The sequence below is a fragment of the Gossypium hirsutum genome, chromosome D08 (assembly GCF_007990345.1).
Source record: "Gossypium hirsutum isolate 1008001.06 chromosome D08, Gossypium_hirsutum_v2.1, whole genome shotgun sequence".
NCBI classification, from domain to species: Eukaryota; Viridiplantae; Streptophyta; class Magnoliopsida; order Malvales; family Malvaceae; genus Gossypium; species Gossypium hirsutum.
Genome location: NC_053444.1, coordinates 45,395,932 through 45,414,011, shown reverse-complemented (window position 1 = coordinate 45,414,011; position 18,080 = coordinate 45,395,932). Strand labels below are relative to the sequence as shown.

Here is an 18,080-nt window from a genome sequence, read left to right as displayed (position 1 = left end):
TGTAAAGAAAAAGGGAAAAGGAAAGAGAAAGTTAAAGTTAAAGAAAAGAAGAGATAAAGATTTAGATTTCTCGAAATGAAAAAAAAAATAGAAATTAGTTATGCAATTTAATCTAAAATTTTCGTAAAAAATGATTATATAATGTGTCAAGTTCATTTATCATTACAATGTTAATGGTAATTAATGGTTTTAACAACCAAAATAACTTTTAGTAATCATATAATACTTTTGATAACATAAGTGGTCATATTATAACTTTTTAAAGTTTGATGATCAACACATAAGTTAAACAATACTTAAGTGACTAAATTTATATTTTACCCTCGATAAAATCTTATATTCCAACCAAATAAATCAAACATAATAATATAATAATATTCCAAGAAATAATTTTACATTTATTTAACAAAACACATATAACATTTACTATCTACGCATGGAATTTTTAACAGAAGACTTGGGTGATATAAAAGAAAGAAAAAGGAGTAAAGCTATGTATCCACTTCTTTAATTTGGAGATTGACACCAACTTTTGAAGTTGTTGCTTGTTTTCAAGTAAATGGAAAGAAGAGAATCCAATTGATTGGATTTTTTAACAGACATTTCATTAATCTCAGCTTTTTGCTATCAATTCCAAAAATGCATCTAAAGAAAGGAGGAGAGAAATAGGCGAAGAAAACAATGAAATCCACACAATGTTAATCGTAAATGTATTATCAAGTGGGGGAGTTTAAAACAACCCCCAAACACCAAAACTTTGTCCAAACCCTCAATTCCAAATCATTTAGCATCAATTCCATACCTTAACTACCATTATCATATACAAAAAAAAGAAAAAGAAGAAGCAAGAACTATCAAAATCCACTCCAAAAAGAAAGTAGTTTGCAAAAATATAACTACTCTGCGTTGAATAGCTAAAATTTTCTTTTCCTCTTTTTTTTTTTTCATTGCGGTAATTTCCCGGATTTTCATGTATATATACAAACCAACTCCTTATAAGATGATAAACAAAAAAGCCTCTTTTTTTTTGTTGGGAAGCACAGGTATAACTACAAAGCAGTAATTTGAGAATAATCACCAAAGACTTCAGGGATCCCAGAGGCAGCCCACAGCCTCTCATTAAACGTTTGTTGCATATCATCAGGAACAATACTTGTTCTACAAAGCGGACATGTTTTCTGATCATACCCCATCCAACGGTCCAAACAGCTCCGATGGAAAATATGGCGGCAGTTAGTCAGCCGCCTGATCTCATCCTGCCCTTCGAAGTCGTACAAGCACACGGCGCAGCTCTCCGGCGGGTCGACGAGGTCGGAGAACTTGACGACGGGTAGGAGTTCCCGGATGAGGAGAGCAGAGACGGGGGCGGCGGAAGCGTGGTGGGTTTCAGGGGCGTATTCGCGCCAAGGAATGTCGGGTTCGAGGAAATCGGGGAGACCCAAATAGAGGAAGAGAGTGGAAATAAATTTGCGAAGGTAAGCAAGGAGAGAAAGCGTGTGGAGAAGCAATCTTGGAAGAAGAAGCTCTGAGTAGGCTACTGGGAAACCCATGTTTTTGTTCTAACTTTAGATACAATGTGAGATAAGCTATGGTTTCCGACTTGAGTGGTAGATAAAATGGGAAGAGATGGAGAGAGTTGGAGTGAGTATATATAGAGATATTCCAACTCAAAGAAGCTCACTTCAACCATAAAAGAATATTTTGGATTCATCTTTGTAAGCTTTTGTTTATTTTTTGTTTTCACAAACAATGAATAAAAATTCCGAAATGATAATAATAGATAAGAGTGGGTAAAATGAAATGATTGTGAGCAAACCTAAAATTCAAACCGCACTGCCAACCACCCTTGCTTTTATCATAAAGATGACAGATTCTTGTGACTTCATTAGGGCATACTTTTATTTTTGGCCTGTGACTAAAAAAACCGGAAAGCAAATAATAACAAGTCCAGTAGAAAGGTACCTTTCAAAAAAGAATTTGAAGTAAATTATATATAAATATTAAATTATAATTTTTTTAATAATTATATAAGTTTTTGGAATTCATACCATTTGGATCTAAATAAAAAGAATAGGATTCCATAGAATAATGAATGTTAAAGCATACTAAAATAAAAATAAAAAATGAATTTTGAGAGGGCTAAAAATGAAACCTAATTCTTAAGTGAATGAAATATGCAGTATAAATATCAAATCCACATAAATTCATATTAGTGGGTTGGTATAGTATCCAAAGTTAATTTATCTATTTTTTGAGTGAATAGGACAAAATACAATCTAACCCCTAAGAGATTTCATGGTACTTTTATCTATTTTTTTCTTTGCTCCCACAATTTTATTAAGGGCCAATTCATTTTCCCTCTTTAGCGATTTCAAGTTAATCATTCGAGCTAACAATTTATTATTATTTTAAACTTTTCATAGTATTAGAATTGATTACTTCATATTAACTCAAATAAACACTCTTACCTATTCTGATAACATATTCGAGCAAGATATGTCTTATTCAAATCCCAAATACATTTATCAACGTTCATTATTATTCATTAAGGATATTGCAAAATCAATTAAATTGTGCAACCAAAAATTATTGTCTAATATATAATTTTTTTCCCTTATATTAACAAAATTCATTGTTGCAGTCATGCAATAAATTATTTATATGAAAATAAGAAGCACAATTTTCTATATTTTTAAAACTATAATAATATTATATTCTAAAAATTTTAGTTAACTTAATATTTGAATAATACACCTTATCAACCCATGCATCACATGATTATGTAGACTAATCCAAATCTATTTGAGAGATTGATTCAGAGATTTCAAAGTTACTTATGATTTTAACACCAAATTACACGAGTAATTAAAGTTGGTTTTTCTTTTCAATTACAAGGTACAATTATATTAATAGTTGAAATTATAAAATCTACCCATATTGAGATTTGAATTTGAGAATTAAAAATTGTGGCGTCTCTTTCTTGATTAGAGGTGCTCATTAACAGGGCTAGATTGGATTCAAACCGGAGCTAAGCATGATATTAGCACATTTTATATTGTCTCAAGTTCGGTCTAGCTTCAAATATGAACCTAAAATTTTGCTCAAACCCACCTATTTTTTTGTAAATGACTAACCCAACCCCATTTTATGTCCATCTAAATTTTTTTTATTGAAAATATTTATATTATTCTTAATTTTATATTTTTTTTCATTTCTTAGAATTTTATATATAGACATTTTAAAATTTTTTAAAGTTTACATTATAGTATGACATGTTACTATAGACTTAATTTTGCGTGTTATAAATTATATAATATAATATATTGTAAAATTAGAAAATGAGTTAGAGTGGGACGGGCTCGGGCCTTGAATGAGCCCGAGTTCGGCCTATATTTTAAGCATGTCTAATTTTTTTCTCCAAGTCTAATATCTTTGTGCAAACCTTCCTAAATTTTGAACAAGCGAGCAAATTTAGATGGATAGTTCGACCCATGAACTTATCTATTTTTTATATTAAGGTTTTATTGATAAAGTCGAGATTCTTTTATGATATCCATAAATGAGAGAAGAAATGTGTTTTTCTTTTTATGATGCTATCATAGATTTTAACCCAATTATAAGATTTTAGAATATATAATAAGATTTTATATTTTTAATAAAATTTAAGTAGCATGTATATGTTAGATTATTTTCTATGTATTTAACCTAAAGTTAATATATCGTGTCATAAAAAAATTCAAAATTCAACCATTGTCCCCTTCACCCCTTCCACATGTTATGTTCTAAACTTGCATGTGTGAATAACTCCATCAATCATCATATAGCAACGAAAACTACGGATTCTCAATTATCAAGAAATGGGTCATAAAGGGAAAAAAAGAAAAAGGAAAAGGAAAAAAGAGCTATGGTGGTGAAATGCCCTATACATAAAGAGGGGTTCTTGGTTCCGCCAATCATCTTGGTGATGCCCCCACAACGCCAATGAAGAAAACGGTACAAAAAGTAATTATAATATGAACACATAAATGTATTAAAAATTATAATTATATTATATATAAACGGAATAAAAGAAAAAATATGTATGGACATGGCGTGTGGGGTTGACACATCAAATGGTGTGTCATTTGTCCCACTAACGCATCAAATGAAATGGCCTTTTCCCGAATGATTTGTGACAAAGTTTCTAGGTACCATTCGTCTCTTCAATCACTTTTTTTTTCTTTTTTGTCCTATAATCCACCCTCGACTTAATTAATTAGTTAATGTAAGTTAAGATTATTGTATTAATCAGTGTGAATATATATATAATCATCATCTCAATCCAACCCACATGATTCTTACATGCTATTATATACCTATAATTATCAAAATCTATTTGTTAATGCATGAAAAAGATCTCACACATATCTTCTGAATAATTTTACTTAATTAGTTATAAAAAAAAAATTTGATATCTAACAAGTCCGTGGAAGGGTAGAGGAAGTGGAGAAGAGGGTGTCTGGTTAACGAGGCATGACTAGAGCTGCAGGCAACTGATAGAGGAGGGGAGGGGGCATGAGAATATGGCTAAAATTTATTATTGTGGATGCATCCGTCCGTCGGTCCATGCTGCTGGTATCGGGCTAAAATGCCAATTTCCCTCTGACAAATGCCCTATACAGCCACGACAAGCGTTGGCCCACCCAATAGCTCACCCCATATGTGGCGGGCAACCCTACTCACTCACTCACCCACCCACCCGACCGAGCGGAGCTCGATCTCACCAGTCACCTCCACTACCTTTGTCTCATTCCTTGTCTCTGTCTCCATGCCATCCACTCCCAACGGGAATCTCAAGATTCTTCCTTTAAATATTATCATAACTGCCCCTCCTTATCTCTCTGCTCTTCTTTTATCTCAATATCAGAAATTGATATTTTTGCCTCCTTTCTATTTAATTGTTCACTGTTGTTTTAAATTTTAGTACAAGGATTCTTCAATCTTTAATCAAGTACCTTACCAAAGAAAGAGTTTTCGTAGTTAAATCGCAAGTCCAAGTATATTTTGAAAGATGAAAAGCAAATCAGGCACACACACACACACATATATATGTGTATACATGCATGGGATGAGATGGGATGGGACTGAAAAAGGCCTTCTGGCATTTGTCGTGATTAGGAACATATTAACAGAGGTAGGGCAGGCCAGCTAAATCCAACCAATATCTCTTTTTAACTCTGACTCTACTACTGTACAAATGTTGTTAAGGCAAATGTTATCATCCCACTTGCCCTCTCATCTTACTTAATAATTTTGTCCACTCCTATGTTTTGCAGCTGTTTTATTCTGTTCTCTGATTCTGCCCCCATACTTAGCCCAAAACCCATGTTTTTTGTAGGCGATTAGCTCTCAGATTCTGACTCATCTTAACCCCCTCCCCCAATTAATATATGTAATATCACTATCAGGAGTTGCATCGTAAGATGGAACTGGGTATCAAAACATGTCTGCATTCCAACTTTAGATGTCAGAATTTGTCTCTAACAATTCAAATCCTAATAATGTAATAAAGGAGAAACTGAAGTGAACAATGGATATTTAAGCAGACAATTAACAGCAACTTGCATTATAAAGACAATTGCAGAGAAAAAAAAGGTGTACTTTCTGGGTCATGCTTAAATTGACATGTGACATGTGAAAGCATGTTCATCATTGGCGATATGGACTGACGACCACCACGTTGCTTCTTTTCCGTATGTCCTTTTCCCCTTGTTTCGGGAAATTAAAACCAATATTAATCATCTTTTCTTTCTTTCACAACCTATTTTTACTTTTAAAAGGATTTTATATTATATACATTTTTGTTTTTAAATATAGTAAGCCATATATTATAATTCAATTTGGTTCTTTATTTTTATTTTTAATTTTTAGATTTACTTTTTTTATTTTATTACTTTTATATATTATTTGAGAAAATTTTAAGATTTTTTATTAATATTTCTAAAATTTTAAATTATTTCCATTATTTTAAATATAAAATATTTATTTTTATATCATAAAAATTTAAAATTAAATAAAAATAGTTAATCTCAATTTTGGGTAACCATGATTTTTGAACTTGTTTTCCATAAACCGTTTAAATTCCCTGATTTGAGTCGATTTTCAGTTTGGTTGGGTCTTTTTATTATCAACCCTACCATAAGAAACCTTTTAAACTTAACTAGATTACGAGATGTTAAAATAATTTTTTATGTAAAAAGTATATTTATAAAAAATAATGTAAAAAAATTAATTCATCATAGTTGAAATGGTAGAGTTGAGATTTTAGGGATTTTGATGTTCTAGGTGGAGGCGCTCATTAGTCGAGTTCGGGTAGCGCCTATGTATGGTACTAATATCATATATGGTTGTCTAAGCTCACAACCTAACTCAAAATATGAGTATCAAATTTTGCTCAAACCTGCTTATATTTGTTAATAGCTAACTTAAATCTATTTAGGCTCATCTATAATATTTTACTATTATTATATATATTTCTTTTATTCGATTCATAAACATAAATAATCTAATAAATTTTTAATATTTACATTAATATAGTATAATATTTTTAATATTTTTATATAATATAAGTTACATATAAGAAAAATAAATGACAAAAAAATATTATAAACTTGAAAATGGATTGGGTTCAAGTTTTGAAGCTCAAGTTTGACTCATATTTTAAACATGCTTAATTTTTATGTCTAAATCATTTTTTAAGCTTAATTAGATTTTTGTCTAAACCATCCCAAATTTTGAGTAGGCACTTGACTTAGATAGATAACCTGACCCTTGAGCAAGTTTCATTATGTGTGTGTTTCTTCTTTTTTTTATAAATTTTATATAGAAATATAAAAGGATAAAAGTAATTTTGTTGTTTTTAAAATGAATGATTTTTAAATATTTTTCTAAGTGAATTAGTGTTAGACTAAACTTATGATACCAAATTAATGAAGAACTTAATAATAATATAGATTAATATATTTTTAATAAAAACATTATGTTAAACATAAACACTCATAATTTTATTCATTATTTGTAATACATTAAATAAATATATTACTGTCTTAATAATCTTAAAAATAGAATTAGAGTAATTGATGAGAATTTGGTTGGAATAGTAAAATTGACATCTTAAAATTTTAAAGGGTTTAAGTTTGAATTATACCATGTAAATATCACGGGTATATTTTTAATCCAAATTTTTATTTTAATTATTAAACTAATTTAAATTCTGATCGTATTTATATCGATGTGTTATTGTAATGAATAATCTTTATATATATATATATATATATAAACATGCATACATGTGCCATGCTTCCTACCAGAGTTCATCCAACTATATATGCAATCACATTCACATTCATAATTCAACAATCCATGATAGATTTTCCTTCTTCTTTTTTTCTGACAACTGTGTACAGTTAAAATTATTGCAAAATGCAAACCCTAAAAATGTGTCTTTAAATTGAGGATCACAACCATTAAAATTTAAGAATTATTTTCATGGAAAATTTGAGTGGGGACTTAGAGAATGTTTAATTATTTATAAATTAATATTATTAATTAATTAATTGACATTTATACTGGCTATGTTGTTAATTAAGTAAAAAAGAAGAAGGAAGAAATAACTTAGGCATGTTTCAAGTGGTATATATACATTTGAGTGACGACAGAGGGATGAGCTCGCATAGCACTCTTTTAAACAAGTTGCCAAACTACTAAAGATAAGCATGAACAATTACAATGCATTAAGCCTGCATCAGATCATAATTAAAAAAATATCAACACAGCTATATTTATTAATATATATTTAATTAAGACATGAAAGATACGAAAGGATAGTAAAGAAATGAAGCATATCTGACTGTCTGTACCCTCCAAAAACACTGTTTGATGAAAAAAGATGGAATGTGGTTAACAGATAAGTATGTTGTACTATTTGTTGGCTTTTCAACAGTTTCTGCACTGTGCTTCACTGTATACCACGTTGTAGTTCTAGTTGTAGTTCATTTAAAAGCTTTTACAATGGCTCCCTACCCACCGAGTCGGGTCCCCAAAGTTATCTAATTTCTGGCATATGCCCACCCACACTGGAGACGACCTCAGCTGACCCATCAATGTATTGCATCTGGGCTTTGATGAACTATTGAAGAATGAAACAATGAACATGGGAAACACAATCACATTTTCTTTTTCCTTTCTTTTTTTTCAACTGTTGAACAATGATGCCACCACTGTTTTGCAATAGGGACTTGGGAATTATGGGGTTTTTTTAAAAAATTATTATAAAAAAATAAAAAATAACCAAAATATTATAACTTTTTTTATTTACCAAAATATTATAATTTTTTTTATTTACCAAAATTTTATAAATTTTTTTATTTACCAAAATATACCAAAAAAAAAACAAAAAATAGAAAAAAAAAACCTGACACTGATCAGGCCAATCACATTGGCGGCACCAAAAGTGCCAATGTGATTGGCGGCACCAATGGTGCCAAAGGACTAAAATGTTAGTTAAGGGTAGTTTTAAGGACTTGACATGCAAATTTACCATTTTAAATTTTGAAAGTTAATTGCTCCTGTGCCCACTAAAATTAAAATATGGCTAATTGCTTTCTATGCCCTCCTTATTTATTATTTTCTTTTTATTCCCCTTCAACTCACTTTTTTATTTAACTACTCTATTTTAATTTATTAAATTTAATAGTTTATGTTTATAGATAAAATAGTTTAATTTAATAACTCTAGTTTAATGTAATAAACTATTCTCATTTAATAACTCTATTTTAATTTTAAAAAAATTAAATTAAACTATTTTAATTTTAATCCTCTGAATTTAATATATTCCCTTAACTAATATTAAATCAAAAGGAAAAAAATAACGGAAACATAAACTATTTTATCTATTTATAAATTTAATATATTCTTAATAGACTTATAACATAAACATGTTAGACTAAATAATGGAAACATAAACTATTTTATCTATTTATAAATTTAATATATTCTTAATAGACTTATAACATAAACATGTTAGACTATTTTAGTTAAAATAATCTCTTAAGATATTATGAAGCAACAAATTTTATATTTCAGTAAATTTTATATTTTAAATGAAAATAGAGTTATTAAATGATAATAGTTTATTAAATTAAAATAGAGTTATTAAATGAGAATAGTTTATTAAATTAAAATAGAGTTATTACTTAATTAGAATTCTAAGTATCTTAATTATCACTTAACTAATATTAGATTTAATTAAAAAAATTAATAGAAATACCAGGCATGCCTTATTGAAAAACCAGAAGTAATAATAAAATTGATCACCCATAAATGTAACCCAAATAGAAAAAATAAATTATAATTATATTATATACTCTTAATAACTCTATTTAGTAAATTTTTTAAATAAACTATTCTCATCAAATTATCAAAATAATACATAAAATGCGAATTAGTTTATACTTTTTTAAATAGCTTTATTTTAGGTAAAATATATTTACTTTAATAATAAAATAAAGGGCTTTTATGAGTAAAGATCATAGATTAAGAGCTTATTTAACTACAAAAATAAGTTGAGGGCTTGTTTATTAAATAAAAAAGTGAGTTGAAGAGGAATAAAAAGAAAATAATAAATAAGGAGGGCTTAGAAGGCAATTAGCTACATTTCAATTTTAGTGCGCCCCACACGCAATGAATTGTAAATTTGCATGTCAGGTCCTTGAAACTACCCTTAACTAACATTTTAGTCCTTTGGCACCATTGGTGCCGCCAATCACATTAGCACCTTTGGTGCCGCCAATGTGATTGGCCTAATCAGGCTATGTCAAGTTTTTTTTTTCTGTTTTTTGTTTTTTTTTATATTTTGATAAATAAAAAAATTATAACATTTTGATAAATAAAAAAATTATAATATTTTAGTTATTTTTTATTTTTTTATAATAATTTTGTAAAAAACCCGAATTATGGGTCTTTTAACAAATAACAAATTATAGGCTGTATGATGCAGTATCCTAGTACTCTTTAATGAACTTTTAGGTCCACCTTTGTCAACCTTGACATGATAGATATTGTAAGTTGCAAGTGTCATGCCTACCCTTTTTTTTAACTGTTCATCTTTCTTTCCCACATCAACACTGAATTCTTTTGATGTTATTTTGTCAAATATTACATCCTTCCACGCAACCCATGATGACTGATATCATAACATTTCCTCTTAAAAATTATATTTTTAAAAATATATGAGACATGTGAGAAATTTTTTGTTGTTGTTGTTGTTAATGTATAAAAACAGAACTTGTAATTCATTAAATTCATGAAGCGAGAGTGCTTTGCTTCATAAAAGATGTAATGAATGTCATTTAACGTTTATTTGAATCTCCAAATTAAGCTTCCAAAAATTCCCCAAAGTCATCACCTCAACAAGAAAAAAAAACGCCCTCAAACGAATGAATCCCCACCGAAACAGGTTTTAGTTGTTTATATATTATTCGTATCTCCTCGTTGTTCACCGAGCTTGGTATCGCAAGCTTGTAACCCAAGCGGGGGCAATAAGGTGGTGGGACAAAGGCTCATTCTTCCGAGTCGGATTCCTTGAGGTTTAACTTTGGCTTGCCTGTTCCAAGCTTAGAGTTGAGTCATGGGGTTTGAATGTAGACTCTGGGTTTCGTGCCTCCTAGAGTGGAGGGTACTGCGTGAGGCTGGTTTCACAGAGTAGTGAATATCTCCCCCTCTTGGCAGTGGAAGGACAACAAGCTTGTTCTACTTGGATCCTACATGGCTTGGTTGGTTGATCCTAACTGGACCATTTTCATTTTTTTTCTCTGCTAAAAGCTAATCAAGTTCATTTTTTTTGTGAAAGATTATCCAGTGTTTTTATCGATAAACTTTAAGAGACTTAGGGTGGGTTTGGATGGGCGACTGGGTACGGTGCGTTGCGTTTAGCTTACTTTTTGTCTCACGCTACAGTATCGCTATAGTATCTAATCTCACCACCATCACTGTTTTTACACTAACTGTAGGTAAACGCACCGCCCATCCAAACTCACCCTTAGGCTTAGTTTGGATGGGTGGTGTTTTTAGCTCCGGTGAGGTTAAAAACAGCGGTGGCGGTGAGATTAGTTACTGTAGCGGTGAGATTGGATATTGTAGCGGTGAGATTAGAAACAATGGTGGAGTGTGTGTTTGGATTCAAACGCAGCTGCAGCGGTGAGGTGAAAATAGAAAATGACTTTTAAGGACATTAGATTAAAAATGATATATAATAGAAGTTTTTAAAATTATTTAACAATTACAAAATTAATAAATGATTAAAAATTATTACAATTATATTTATTTTTAATAATAAATAATTAAAAATGAATTAAAACTAGAGAAAAATTCAAAAATTTATTTTATTTAATATTTCAAAATTAATCATATATTTAATTATAGGGGCTCAATTCATTATTGAAAGATTATTGAAATTATTGAGCCTTTAGAAAAATAAAACATTATTGAAAGATAAAATAATAAAGCAACTCTAGAATAAGGGCCTTAATGCATGTTATTTCAAATGTTTGTCATCAGTAACTCAATGCAAGACATTGCTAGCACCAAATAACTTTAAAACTAAAACCAATCGTTGGCTAGTAACTGAAATAGCCTATGACCACCATGTAGAACGTGCAATGTCGAGCCTTGAACTGGTCATCAATGCTAAAGGGAAGAGTTAAGAATCACATCTGTTGGGGTTTTAACAGTAGAGGAAGAAAACAGAAGCAAGTAACCCGGATGATGTAAAGATTAACTTCATTACTTGAATAACAATATGCCATATACATAAGTAGTCCGGATTACATGTGTTAGTTTTTTTAGCAGAAAACTAAGGAGAAAAAGAAAAACGAATGCAAAGAAGTTTGAACAAGAAGAAAACTGAATTTGATTTCCAAAAATCAGATCTTTTTCATTGACTTGAGAAACATTTATGTTACAATGAAATATGGCAGTTAACTAATGTATAACTGCTCCCACTAATACATGACTAAAGCCAAGATAGAATTACAAACAAAATGTAGTTGACATACCAGCTATAACATCAAACATAAATCAACAACTACTCCTACTAACTTTAAGTATAAATTACATTGCAACTAAATCAAGTTACAAATGAATAAAATAAACAAAAATGCTATTGCTTATCTGGTTCAGCTTGGATGCTGGTCTGCATGCTGGTTTGCTACTGGTTTCCTGTTGCATTGCAGGCCAAAGTTCAACAACATCCTGTACTTTGCTTACTAACAAAGTAGTGCATATTGCAGGCCAAAGTCAATACAACTATGAACTTACAATGAGAAATATAACACCATTTTTCAGAGTAAATTTATGCCAAATGCTAATTGTTTATTGAAAATATTGAACCCTGATGAACACAAAACAGACTTGAATTTAGTAAGACGGCATTAGCATCAGAAATTAATGCACCAATGGTTCTAGCAAAGCAACAAAACCAGAGAAAATGTTGCCAAAATCACCAAAAAAGCATCATAGTCATCTGATCAGCTGCACCAATTACATTCCAAGAAGAGAGTAAATTACACCAAAACAAAAAGAAGATTTTATCAACTAACCACTCTTCAAGAAAAACGAATATCAACTCAAATGCATCCTTTGGGAGGATCACCCCTAGTTCTTCTTGAAGCTCCCTCCTGAACAAATAAGATATTTAGCAAGCATTGTGTTTTAACACTAGATCAACCAAAAAGGGATAAATTTCTAACAATAATATGTTCACCAAGTAATAGACGGTGGAAAAAATGGGCCAACAAGGTAAAAAGAAAATCAATGGATGCTAATCTCCAAAGAATTTCTTGTGTTGAAAGTTACTATAAAGGAATGGACAATAAGATATTTAAATAAAGAAAGAAAAGAAAAAAAAAAGACTCAGATGTCTTCACTCCTTCATAACAAAAAGGTTTCTTGGCCATCTAGAAACCACTAGGTTTACCATCAGTTAGGAAACTATCAATTAGATATTTAAAAGAAATGTATTAACCAAATCTAGCAAGTATATAAAACAATAGAAAGTAGCAATGATAAACAAGAACATGGGGAGAATATCTGTGCACAGCACACATAGAAAGATTAAAGACCGAATAGTTTTTCAAATGCCCTATGAAAGAAGCAGCACTGAAGACTTGTGAAATTGGATTCACTTACTGTGCTGTTATTAGCGATGAGTCACCAGCAGATATATGGCCAGCACTGGAGATATCTCACAACCCTGGCCATGAGTCCTTGCAGTCTGCACGTTTTTAGAGAAGTAATTCTTGTGTACTTTCAGCAAAAATCCAAACATGGACTGCTTTATAGCAATCCCCATCTCGATGGACATCTCCCCTGCAAAGAGATAACAATGAGTTACATATCAAGAAACTACCATTATAGAGAAACGCAAGTACAGAAATCATAAGCAACCTCTAACACACAATAATACTCATAATGAAATATTTTATATCAAATGTATGCCTCCCTAGCTCTAGCTTGCAAGTTTTCCATTCCCAGTTCCAATTTCCAGGACCATAAGCAGCCTTCCCCCCTTCCTGCCACAACTCACACACACACTTGAAAACTTTCAGTTTTATAATCCAGATTGAGTACCAAAAAAATTAGGGGTTCATTGAAAGAAATTACAAACCAAATCAACAAATGAAGCTATTACTACCATTTTCAAGGAACCAGCTGAACTAATCTCAAAGGTTCTATCAAACCCAATTTACAGAAGCTGCAAATAACAAGTATAGCTTAAATTAAATAGTCCTACAATTTTCCAATTTGATAACTGCTGTTGACACCATTTTTTTTGATAAAACGAGGTTGACTTGGGTTTTGAAAAATGAAAACGAAAACGGGAGTCGCCACCAATCCTTTTTGATGAGGTGTGATCGGATCACCTCGAAAAGTAGTTGTTTTTAATAAACGATTTGATTTTATTAAAACAAAGATTTTGATCCACGAAATTTAGAAAAACAGGTTCGAGAGTCGATTACGCACGAGGAAGGATTACCACCCTCGTAACGCCCATAATTGGTACCTATTTGATTAATTAATGTCTTAGTGTTGAAGATTGAAAATTTTGAAGAGATTTAAAATACGATCCTTTATTTTAAAACTTATATAAATCAAGTTACTCGTTAAGACTCTCTCATTTCAGAAAGAAAAAATGTCACACCCAATGAGTTAGGGCACGATATTTTACCTCTTCTGAAATGAGCTTGTCTAAAAAAAACTCGCACAATAAAATTAAAAGGGTATTCAATTGTTTAAGTCGTATGAAAAAAATTGCGACCCAATACATTAGGAAACAAATTCTCAAAATATTAAACATTGAATATTGCCTTAATTTATTTATTTAGAAAAATCTTCATCTCGAGAAATCAACGTGTCACATCCAATACGTTAGGACACAACGTATTGAATTCTCGCTAATGAGTTTTTTATTTTATTTTTTGATTAAAGAGCATCCTCGATTATTTAGATTCAACGAAGAAAATTGGAACCCAATACATTAGGGCTCAATATGCGTAACCAAATAAAAATAAAAACAAATACAGCGATGTAAACGTAAATAATATGAGCAATAGCAACGAAAATAAGTTAAATAAAAAGATAAACCAATAACATACAAAATAACAATGCATATATAAGCAAATAAGATTAAAACATTCATTTAAAATAATAATGAAAATATAAATAAAGAAATAAATAAAGAAATGAATAAGATTATATAAAAAAGTAAAAGACATATATATATGTATACAAAAATTGTAAGATAAAAAGCACGTAAGTATATTTATATGTTCGTGAAAATGAAAGATGTATTGATATATATATATATGGATATGTATTTAAATTATAGAAATATATATAATATATAAGTATATATATTACAAGATATAATAAAAAATATAAACATGTATATAGATATTTATGAAAATTATAGATATATATATATAGATATATGTAGATATGTGTATAAATTATATAATATAAAAAATACGTATATATTATAAAAATAATATACATATATTATAAAAATATGCATGTGTATATAGATAACAAAATTTGTAGTTTAAAAATGTATAAATAAGTAAATAATAATAATAATAGCAAATAATCTAAAGTTTTTAAAAAAAAGGGATATATATATAAATAATTATATAATAATAATAAGAGAAATATATTTAAAGTTTAAATAGGTAAATATAAATAAAATATAATAATAATACTTCAAAAGCATAAAAGGACATAATAAATAATACGTAATAAAATAATATAATAAAATAATTATATACACAAAGAAAAATGCATATATGTATATAAAATAAAAATTAAAGCTAAGAATAATATAAAACTAATTAATATATAAGTACAATAATAACGAATAAATAAAAGGAAAATAAAACTAATAATAATAAGAGGGCTAAATTGAAACTAAAAGAAATTTCAAAGCAGGTATTTGAAATAATGAAAATATAGGATAAAGGACTGTATTGAAGACAAGCAACAAAGCAGAAGGACCCGCAGCGCAAATCGCCAATTCAGCTTGAAAACGCGTGGATCCTCCACTTAACCTGGTCGGGTCTTCGGGTCAAACGACAAACGGCGTTGTGGCCATTGATGCTAAGGCCCAAAACGGTGCCATTTTGTATCTAATATAAATACCAAAAAAAAAGAAAAAGAAAACAGTTTTTACTTCATTTTTCAGAAAAAAAAGAAAAAAGAACAGAGAGCTCGGTCTCTCTCTCTCTCTCAGGCTTCAAGCTCCGACCAAAAGGCCGTCGCTGTCGCTGCCATGACTCTGCCATAAGCGGTGGTCCGAGCTACACGGAGAACGCATTTTTGGCTCGTTTTTAAAATGCCTGAAGGCCTAAGCCTCTGGGTTTTGAGGCCGAAAGAAGGAGAAACCCCCATGCCCCTCTCACGTCCCAATTTCGACGACCGACATGGCCGGCGAAGGGCCCTTCAAGCGACCCCAGGTAATCTCTTTCCTCTTTTATGTAGTTTTTTTTGTAGATGAAACAAAATAATTATAATAACTAGATCAAAAATGTGAAATAAAAAAAAAACTTCGAATCCCAGTTTAAACTTTTGTATCCCTTTTTTATTATCTCCAAAAAATCTCCAACAAATGGTTTCATTTTCGGCTCTTATAGCCGAACCTAGGCTATTCGCCATCATTTTCTTTTGTTTGTTTGTTTTCTCTCTGTTGTCCTTTGTTGTTGCGTGTTGTTCTTCGTTTTGTAGGTGTTGGAGCAGGTGGGCAGAGACGCGGCACTAGTCAGAGGCTAGGGTGTGGCGACGGTGGCAGAAGGTCAAAGGTCGGAAGACCCTAGGTGCGGCGCACCTAGGGTTAGGTTTAGTTGTTTGTTTTTGCTGATAGTAGGCTTGTTGGGCCAAATTGGGCTAGGTTAAAATAGGTCAGTATTTGGGCTTGGCAATTGCAATTGGGTTTGGGTTTTGGGCAGTGTTGGGCTTGTTTTTGATTTGGATCGTATTAGGCCCGTTGTAACCTGGACTTATGGACTGTTTTTTTTATCTCTGGCATGGTTTTGTTCATTCGGTGCGGGCTCAGGCAAAAATAGCCTATTACAACTGCCCCTCTTTGCTCGTTGTCGTGTAACAAGAACAGAGCAAAGACCAAGAAAGGCCAATTTTGCCCGGTCTCGCTGAATCTTGACTTCTTGGTGCCTTTCTTCTTCAGATAGTCTTCTCGCAATCCACTGTGTCTTGTTGCTTCAATCCGCTCCACTGCACTTTAGAGAGATCTGACTTGTAACTTCAATCTTCTTCGCAGCAACTTCAGGAGGACGAGGTTTTGATTTTAGTCAGCTCCACTGCAACTTCAGGGAAGTAAGACTTGTATTTTCAACCTGCCCTACCGCGACTTTAGGGGGATGAGGTTTGTTACTTTAACCTACTCTACTGCAACTTTAGAAAGATAAGGTTTGGTGTGATCTGCTCTACTGCAACTTCAGAGATATAAGATCTGTGGTTTAAATCCGCTCCACTGCAACTTCAGGGAAATAGGATTGGTTTTTTTTGTCTAATTAACTGCAATGTCGGGGAAGCAAGATTTGCAGTCATAGCTTCAATCTGCTCCACTGTGACTCTAGGGAGATAAGGTCTTAATATGATAATATCATTTATCAACAGTTTGCTCCACTACAACTTTAGGGGATAAGACTTGTAGCCGGTCTTCAATTTGCTCCACTGTAACTTTAGGGAAATAAGGTTTGCTATCTTCAGTCTACTCCATTGTAATATCAGGGAGATAATACTTGTAGCTTCAATAAAGTCTGATGTGACCTGTTCTACTGCAACTTCAAAAAGATAAGATCCATCATTTTGACCCATTCCACTGCAACTTCAGGGAAATAGGACTCGTATCTTCAACTTGCCCCACTGCAACTTCAGGGGATAAGACTTGTAATTTTTAATAAAGTTTGATGTGATCAGTTTTACTGCAACTTCAGAGAGATAAGATCCATCATTTTGACCCGCTACACTGTAACTTCAGGGAGATAGGACTTATATCTTTAACTTGCCCCACTACAACTTCATGGGGATAAGGTTTGCTATTTCAACCTGCTCTACTGCAACTTTAGAGAGACAAATTTTGATATGATCTGCTCTACTGCAACTTCAAAGAGACGAGATCCATCATTTTGACCCGCTCCACTGTAACTTCAGAGAGATAGAACTTATATCTTCAACTTGCCCCACTGCAACTTCATGGGGATAAGGTTTGCTATTTCAACCTGCTCTACTGCAACTTCAGAGAGATGAGATCTGTTATGATAGATTTAATCTGTTCCACTGCAACTTCAGGGTAATAAGATTTGCTATCTTTAATATGATCCACTGCAACTTCAGGGAGATAGGATTGGTGGCTTAAATCTGCTTCCTACTACCTTAGGAAGATAAGATTTGCCGTCTTCAACCTGCTCCACTACTGCTTAGGGAAATAAGATCTGCAAGTTTTAACCTATCCACTACTGCTTAGGGAGATAGGA

The 18,080-nt window shown here is 31.3% G+C and overlaps 1 protein-coding gene across 1 annotated transcript; it reads right to left on the bottom strand.

Annotated features, from left to right (window-relative positions):
* Positions 1–687: 687 nt before the first annotated feature.
* On the bottom strand, positions 688–1,906 carry LOC107947858 (brassinosteroid-responsive RING protein 1). Its single transcript, XM_016882369.2, has one exon. The coding sequence runs from the start codon at positions 1,548–1,550 to the stop codon at positions 1,050–1,052; it is 501 nt and encodes a 166-aa protein (XP_016737858.2). The 5' UTR covers positions 1,551–1,906; the 3' UTR covers positions 688–1,049.
* Between the last annotated feature and the right edge of the window lie 16,174 nt (positions 1,907–18,080).

What these genes read in the sequence shown, in the direction of transcription:
- LOC107947858 (XM_016882369.2), bottom strand. Translation starts at nt 1,550, where the DNA reads ATGGGTTTCCCAGTAGCCTACTCAGAGCTTCTTCTTCCAAGATTGCTT.